Below are 8,975 nucleotides of genomic sequence, written 5' to 3'. Positions count from 1 at the left end.
GCCTGTGTTTGGCTCAGAAGATTAGAAGATGTTTGATTAGAAGAGTCGCTGTTTGCCCCCTAGCAGACCTATTCTCTAAGGATACCTATCATGCCTGGATAGCCATACATAAAAGAGTAGATACTGACCCTTATTTTACTAAGTATCTCCCACTGTGTGGAAATCCTCATTTTGCACATTGACTAACTACTTTCCTTTTTGTTGCTTGGACAGACAAGGAAATTGCAGCAATTCATGGCATCTTTGACTCCAGCAGTGGATTGTGTTCCTTCCACCAGCTTAAGGAGAAATATATTACTCCCAATTCCCAGCTCTTTTAATATCTTCAATCCAGACATTATGTCCTCACATTTTACCCTAGATCTAAAATACCTTCCTCAGACCAAATCCTCTTCACTCTCCTTGCATTTACACATTCTGACAAATTTAAAATACATGGGAAAGTCGACATTGACCATGTTGCCATTTATTATGTTGACATTAGTATATTACTAATTCTAACCCTAACATCCCCCCCTAGTGCCTAACCCTAACCTCCCCTCCCGTAGCCTAACCCTAACCCTCCACTGCCGGTCTATGCAGAATGTTGAGATACTACCAGTGTATTTGATTCTGTCTTAAGGCGCACATCCACTAGGCGATGGGGTAATGACAGTACAATTACAACATTGTAATAGTACCGTCGTTCCCCATCCCCTGCAGTGCCTACATGGTCAATCTGTCACTATTGGCAGATTGACCAGAATGTTCGGGCGATGATTTATGTCTGAAACGACTAGCGGGAGCGTGCAACGCTGGTCATTTCCATAATTATAGTGCACGATTTGTGCACGATTAATGATCGATTGCACGATTACGATGTCGTAATCGTGTATTCGCTCTGTAATATAGCCTAGAGGATGTGCGCCTTTAGCTGTGAGCTGTCCAATCTACCCTCCCTTCTTTCTCCCGAGGCTCTTTTCCTCTTTGTTTTCCTACTCCTCCACCCCATTATTCCTCTCCTTCTTTATTATTCAGTGTGACTGTTTGTTTTATCACTGGATCACTCATCATGGCAATTATGTCTACTATTGTAATATTTGGAAACCTCATCTCCCAATCAAGTAATTCTCTCTGCTTTTTGGGCTGCCATCCTGTGTTTTACAGTGTCAAATTTATGTACATGTTTTATGGTCCATTTCCTTGATTGTATGTACCATTCTCTTTTGTTTCATGTACAATAATTTTTTTTAAACAGCTCCAATATATTTTGTATTATTAGGGTAAATTCTACTAATAGTGCTAACACATTTTGTTTGAGTACATTCATACAATAGAGCAAACTGTAGATTCAGAGGTACAAATGTTATATTTTAAGGAAAAAACTTAAAAACTTCTTTGAGGGTTTTTTGACCACGTTAAATGAACCAAAGCCACAAGCAAAGACTTGTAGTCTGGTAGCCACATACGAAATACTTACTGTGGTAAGTAAGGTCATGGTTCTTAGAAGTTTACCTTTTTTCTGCCGGTAAACCTGTGTAGACCTTTTAGAAAACGTCATAAATGATGATAGGGGAATTTTCTCGAGATCTGTAGGATGAGCTATATAATACAAATAGCAGACTTGACCCCACTAGAATGAGAAGTTATACAGTACAAACTGCAATCTCATCGTAAGGGCTTTTTAGGCTACCAGAACTGGTTATATAATCTTAGATTAAGGAGTCAAGTAATCATAATCTAGAAAGATGAAAATCAGTTGTCTTTTCATGCAAGCACTCTGTTTGACTACGCTACTACTAATTCTTACCTGCGAGAGCAGAAGTCTCATTAAGAGTGAATGTAAAGCTGCAAGAATAATGAAAGACAATGAAAATCTCTTTAACAAGACTGCAGAGTTCAGAAAACTTTTTCCAGTAAGTGAAGAAATTGTAAACTCATATAGAAAGTTTCTATAGGGATGGGAGACATGCAAGTATCCCCTTTACAACTATCATACTCATTATAAGCATACTATTTTTTCGTTTTAACAGGACAATATAATCAACAAAAAACTATTAACTGATGCATTGGAGAAGGATTTTATGGTAAGTAAAAAAATGTTAAATAAAATGTAAACACTTTAGTTGGGGTCTTTTTTATCATTCACAAATGAAAGCTTTAACTTATATTTTCCTATTGCTTTGTAACAGCAAAACTGTACCACAAGACTTCATTTGATGTCATTTTACATGAAAGAGGTCTTATCCGTGGGCAAAGTTCTGAAAGAAGCAGAGAAATATGGTATTATTGAAGACTTCAGTAAGATTGAAGACATGATGCAGATTTGTGTAAGTAAAATAAATCCAGGTCAATATCTAACTGTTGAAAGTGAAAAGCAGAGATTCAGGAAAGTGTTTTTAAATAATGCAAGGTGTTGTAACTTGTGTCTTTCACTTTCACTCGATGCAACATTATTGTGCGCTACAAGTCAGCAACTAGAAAGTTTTGAAATGTAAAATGATACAATTTGTTTCAGTTTGGATTGAAGCCTATATGTTTAATGAAAAATCTTTTTTTTTTATTAAATGTCTACCAGATTGAACATGTTTGTATTACCTGTACTTAACTAATCTCAGTACTGAACTAACAGTAAGAGGACTGATGAGGTATAAGTCATTATTAGGGCAATAGGTTAATGTCTCAAGCTGAATTACAGTATAATACTCCATTAGGATTCAGTAAACCTTCATAAATGGAAGTTATTAGAAGAGCAAGACACGGTATAGGGAAGTAAAATCATATGGAAAAGAATTTAAAAATGAGGTGTGCAAAGTAATTTGAGTTTTCGTGTCAGAAAGAATGCACACTGTAGTAATAATAATAATGTTTATCCAGATTGTATGCAGAGATAAAGTTTGCTTCAGCCTGCGCTAAGGGTAATGATGGTTATTAGTCAGCAGGCATTTTAAGCACGACTTACTGTACCTATGCATCTCCATTCAGTGTGGTTGTTTTGTGCAGAGCCTAAGATTTCTGAAATGGCAAAATTTGCTGATATAGAGTTACATTTTCAAATTTACTGTAGATGTAACTGTTTAGAAAAGGGGATATCTAAAAAAGTATTTATTTACTTTTTTTTAGAGATAAAGGGTTATTTTTAATTAATTAATTTGAATGCAACTTCACTGCAAATTTGGAGACATTGTCTTATATAAGATTAATGAAAAAGATAAGTTTTTCTTCCTATTGAATGAAAAGGTTTATTTTTTTAATAAACTACATTTTGAACCATTTATTAAGCAAGACAAGCAGCTGTAAATATGTCATTCTTGTTTGGCACTAGATTTGTACTGAAGCCTTATACCCATATTATATGTGACAGTGTACAACTCTTCTTGTGCTTACAATTGGTAGAAGATTCCATGTTTTATTCTACTCTAGACATAATTCATGCATTTTTATTATTACAATTATGTTTTCTTCAATATGTCAGGGGCAAGTGTAGTTTTCTGCTGTAGGTCCACTTTTCTAATTTTTTCATGGACCAATACAATAGGAAAATATTGGCACTGGCTATATTCTGCATTGGAGAAGGCTTTATTTAAACTAAGAGATGATTCACTAACATATATGCAAAGATGCAATGTGAAGCAACACACAGCAACCAAACAAACATAACTGCATCACTGTCTTACACATTAGAGCCATCAAAGCTGATATTAGAGGTTATTACACTTTTTCTCTGATGTTTGTGAACTACCCTTCAGCACTGCTCTGGCTCTACACACGTTTCACTCAGCCAGGAAGACATTAGGTGTTACCTGTAGAAGGTACTCTACTTCATTATACTACTCCTATTTCCCAGAAAACAAGTGGTCATAAAATCACAAAACTTTTCAATTGTTTTATTTAAATAAGATTACCTAGTATGGACAAAACAACATTATATTACTCCATTCTTTTCAGGATTGTCAGCATTTAATGACAATACTGTAGATTCAGATAAGTCTTTGCTCCCTAGTCATTTTTCAATATTCTGTTTGAACAGCTCACCATCACAAGTGACCCACATGTTATCAGTGAGCAAGGAACAGGCAGACCATTATAGATGGGCTAATACATTGCTCAAAATATATTCTTGTGGCTTACATCTTTATTACCAAATATACTTTACTATTTGGGAGGTAAAGTGCACCAAATTTCAATTTTGGCAACTACCGATAATAAAACATTTTATATTTAGTAAAAAGGTTCTTTATTTAAACATAAGTTACCTTAAAGGCATAGCCACATATAATAAATAGGTAACACTTTGTATTCTCAGAATATTTACTTGCATATACCTTTGTGTACTATTTTTTTCTTTGACATTCACATTATCATCTGCTCAAAAATGATGTTATATGTTTGTGTAAATATAAAATGTAAATCTACTTACACTAACAATTACACCATTTATTTTATATCTTACAGGCAAACAGATGTGAACCAAATGAAGAAACACAAAGTGTGAAGGCGTTAAAGCATACATTTAAAAAGGTGAGGTATTAAAAACAAAAGACTTCTGTATTAGTGAAAAGTTATGGCAGTATGGCTGTAAAATTGTATAATTTAAACAGTAGTTACAGCATTGATTGATACTGTAAATATATAGTAGATTGAATGAACTAAAGAACGATTACGTGACTGAACTAAAGTACAGTAACATCTTTAACACTTTTTTTATGGTTCAAGAATAAGTAGATTATTATGTTCTAACTGGCACAGGGGTTTGATACAAAAAGCTTGTGTAATTGGTCCACCCTATTGATGATGTCTCTGGAGCCCTGTCTGCCCCCAATATTTAAGTCTAAACTATAAACTTTATTTGTATGTATGAGTAAAACCATTTGACAAATGTATGCTAAAGATAGTGGCTGTATGTTACATTTTTGTTTTGTGGTGCAAATGCAATTTCTTTTCTTGGCTATGTTCTGCTGTAATTTCTCAACCAATCTGTAAATAGCTGAAACCAGATTATAACGCAGTGAAATCAGAAATTTGTATCAGTGCCCTATGCCAGATATGTCAAATCATTGTTTATAATGTCTAATGCAGCTTTCTCACCACAACATGTTTTAGTGTTCATTCTAGCACCCTTCACCTGTCACAACGCATGCAATTCTCTTTCCTGCCTGGGGTGTCGCTTTGTGCTCTGGTGCTTCTAACACACTTTAGTCTGTATCTCAGCAGTTTGTTGCATTACTGAGTGTGCTAGAGGCACCAGAGCAGAGAGCGATACCCCAGACAGGAAAGAGGAACCGCATGGGTTGTGACAGGTACAGGGTGCTAGAATTAACACTAATGTTTCAATAATATGCACATCCATTTGACTGTTCTCTATTGCCTGTCTTCTGGTTAATAATAAATTTAATATATGAAAATGGGGTTTAAATTCAGAAGGTTTATTGACCTTTACCCTATTGAATTGTCTGTTACCATCATTTCAATTACATGTCTATGCTCTAGGCATAGCACACACATTATTACTTTACATGGTATTCCCTAAACACTCCACGTGTTTAATTTTATTTTCCCACAATGCAATTGGATTTCTAATTTTCTAAGAATAATGTGGGTTGTCGATTTAATCAATCCTGACATACACCAGGTACAGGCAATAGGAAATCCCCTTTTACATGTGTCTGAAATTCAGTCATATATTTGTGTTCCTCAGAGGGAAAATAAACACATTGTTTGCCATCCATAGTGCTTTGACAGAGATCTATTAAAGAGCTATGGATGGAATATGTTCTACAAAAATGAGTCTTGGCAATCTGATTTGTGTAAGAATGGGTCTCTCTATGGGCAGATGCAATAAGCTCTGGAAAGTGATACATTGGAAAGTGATAAACTACCCAATCAGCTCCTGTCATTTTTCAAACACAGCCTGTAACATGACAGGAGCTGAGTGACTGGTAGTTTATCACTCTTTAATTTATCACTTTCCAGAGTTTAATACATCTCCTCATATGTGTATTTGTTAAGACATCATCTGAACCTACAGTATAAAGATAAATTGTCAGCTACTCCTCTAGTAGTTTTATTTTAATTGTTTCATTATAAATACAGATTACAGTAACAATTCTAAACAAAGGATGTTGGAGAGGTTGAAGACAATGCACTTAGATCGGATGTTTAACTCACTTTTACAATTCTATATATGTTTTGTAGATTAATAAGGAGAGGAGATTGCAAAAAGCTGTTAGTGAAATGAATACACTTCTTAAATGGATTAATATATTCTTCAATGAATTCATTGCAAAGGCGCATTTACATCTTTCAACACCGACAATTTAAACTCTAGAAAAAGAAGAAGCAATTACAATGGATGTAAATTAAGTACATTTTCTCAAAGTTATTTATATAATATTTTTTTCATGTGCACATATTTTGAACTTGAACTTTTTTACTTGAAGCACTTATAACATATTTAAGGTATTTATATTATTGATTATGGGGTATAGCAGTATAAAATTAAATTGTCTTACGGCAAAAACTCATACACATTGGTTTCTTTTGTTAAACTCTAAGTCAAGCTGTCTAATAATACTCAATTTTAAGTATATTTATGTATATTTATTAAAATAAAATGGGTCCATGTGTATAACATCACTTAATATTTTATACATGGCCAAAATGCTGTATTTATGAAATGTTAAATTATTTTTGTAATATTAGTCAAATTAATGTATTGGCCTATTGACCGGTAGAGCACTAATATAAATATGTATAATTGATAAGAGACTGATTTCTGATTTCTTTTTTTTTTTAAAAAGCACTAACAAAGGAATCCTTTGTTATAAATGTATACTTATAGGTAGGTTTAGGTACAGTGAATTTACCATTTTGAATTAGTATTCAAACGATGCAGAAAAAAACCCAATAAATTTTAGCCACAAAAATTTCCTGGCCATATAAAGTTATCTTATGTGATCCTTGATAAAGTCCACCTGACTCAAGTTACTCACATGGACTAAGTTTTTATAGCATTATATACTACATTTTACTGTGTTACCTATTTTAGCTCTTGATAAGTAATTGACTATATCTCCTTTACTCTCAGAGAAAACATGTCAATATTGCTACATTGTTATAAAAATTATCATTTCATATAGTTGATGGAAATCAGTCAAAATTTATATTTTTGCACTTTTAAAAGTATTGATATTGTATTTATGTGGATTTTTTGTTTGTGTTATTCATTAATTATGTTTTACGGAGCCAATTCAATTGTTTTAGTGCGGCCGCAGTTCTCGTCATGCTATTCAATTGTTGCTACTGACGGACGCGAATGCCATAGACTCCCATATATCTGCTCACACCCTCCTGAGGTGGCGAGTATAAATCAGCAAAAAGTCTGTGTTTTGGCCTCTAACTTGTATTTTAGACAGGTTTAGCTGCTCTCCATGGTTAAACCTGTGCATTTTTTGCACGACATGCGTGAAAAGTAATGGGCGCTTGCCGACACAAAACAATTGAATATTACCTGTCTAAAGTGACAGGAGATTGCTGCGCAAAAACTATTGAATGGCCCCTTACATATCTAAATTATAGAAAAATTCCCATGCCTAAAATTATTGAAAAAGTCTGTTTACAGTACAAAATTTAAAGTCTGCATAACCTAGAGCACATTATCTATCTAATTTGCTGAAACAGCATAATTTATAACAACATTTTATAAGAACAATCACCTCTAATTGCGGCTTTGCATATATATTTTTGTATTATTAAGACATATTTAATCTTTATTTGAATATTGTGTTCTGTTTTGTTTTCTGAAAATATTAATAAAAATAATTAAACTTTTTTTTTGCTGTTTCTTGGTCTCCATACATGAACACATAAAATCAATAATAACTTTATATGTTTAGTTCAGTGTCAAGAGCTCATATTCATCTACAGAGCCGTAACTAGGCTTTTTGGTGCCCTGTGCTATAAAGAGCATTGGCGCCTCCCGCCACTAATTTTCAAAATGGGACATAAGAGGCACACCAAAAAAGGGGTGTAACTCCACTGTTATCCTGGTGTCACTGCCAAATACAGTGCTAATCCAATGGCTTCAGTGATGATACACAACAATTATGCAGTATAAATCACCAGCTCTAGATGTAGGAGAGATCGCTGGTGAAGCTGCACCTGCAGCATTTGTCCATCAGTACAGCTGTGCAGGGGCGCCGAGAGGGGGTGGGGGTCGTTGATAAGTAGGCCCCTGTATCTGTACTTACTGTCTGGTCACTAGTTGAATAGTTTTTATTAGTCATAGAAACATAGAATTTGTTGGCAGATAAGAACCACTTGGCCCATCTAGTCTGCCCCTTTTCATGTATCCTTTACGGATACATGAAAAGTACAGATGCCTGGGGTACTCCACTGGTAACCTTTCCCTCCCGTGAATACACTCCATTTACTACAACTCTCTGATTTCTATCCTGCAACCAAGATCTTATCCATTCAACAGTCATAGAATCCAATCCCACGTTTTCCAGTTTAGTTATCATTCTGCGATGCGGGACAGTGTCAAAAGGCTTACTAAAGTCTAGATAAGCTACATCTACGGCCCCCCCTTGATCTATTACTTTTGTCACCCAGTCAAAAAAGTCAATAAGATTTGTTTGGCATGATCTCCCCTGAGTAAATCTATGCTTTTTGGGATCCTGTAAATTGTTGGATTTGAGATATTCCACCACTCTTTCAACCCTATTTGCTCCTTACATCTCTCTTAAGGATATTCTTATGCCTATCCCAAGCGTGTTTAAATTGTTCCACCGGTTTAGCTCCAACCACCCCTGATGGGAGGCTATCCACTTATCCACTACCCTTTCTGTGAAGTAATTTTTCCTCAAATCTCCTCTGAGCCTACCTCCCTCCAGTTTCAGTGCATGTCCTCGTGTTCTTGTACATCTCTTCCTTTGAAAAATGCTTCCCTCCTGTCCCTTGTTAAAACCCTTCATGTATTTGAAAGTTTCTATCAT

The 8,975-nt window shown here is 34.8% G+C and overlaps 1 protein-coding gene across 1 annotated transcript; it reads left to right on the top strand.

Annotated features, from left to right (window-relative positions):
- Positions 1–1,727: 1,727 nt before the first annotated feature.
- On the top strand, positions 1,728–6,300 carry IL26 (interleukin 26). Its single transcript, XM_088452566.1, has 5 exons — positions 1,728–1,895; positions 2,013–2,066; positions 2,172–2,309; positions 4,435–4,500; positions 6,175–6,300. Exons 1-5 carry the CDS (start codon positions 1,728–1,730, stop codon positions 6,298–6,300), a joined length of 552 nt encoding a protein of 183 aa, XP_088308692.1.
- Positions 6,301–8,975: the final 2,675 nt, after the last annotated feature.

This window comes from Taudactylus pleione, unplaced genomic scaffold (genome assembly GCF_031769625.1).
Source record: "Taudactylus pleione unplaced genomic scaffold, aTauple2 ptg000038l, whole genome shotgun sequence".
Classification (NCBI taxonomy): domain Eukaryota; kingdom Metazoa; phylum Chordata; class Amphibia; order Anura; family Myobatrachidae; genus Taudactylus; species Taudactylus pleione.
This window is presented reverse-complemented; position numbering and strand designations above follow the sequence as displayed.

What these genes read in the sequence shown, in the direction of transcription:
- IL26 (XM_088452566.1), top strand. Translation starts at nt 1,728, where the DNA reads ATGAAAATCAGTTGTCTTTTCATGCAAGCACTCTGTTTGACTACGCTA. An exon ending in AGTTCAGAAAACTTTTTCCA is followed by an intron (nt 1,896 to 2,012) that starts GTAAGTGAAGAA and finishes TCGTTTTAACAG; the next exon opens with GACAATATAATCAACAAAAA. An exon ending in AAGACATGATGCAGATTTGT is followed by an intron (nt 2,310 to 4,434) that starts GTAAGTAAAATA and finishes TATATCTTACAG; the next exon opens with GCAAACAGATGTGAACCAAA.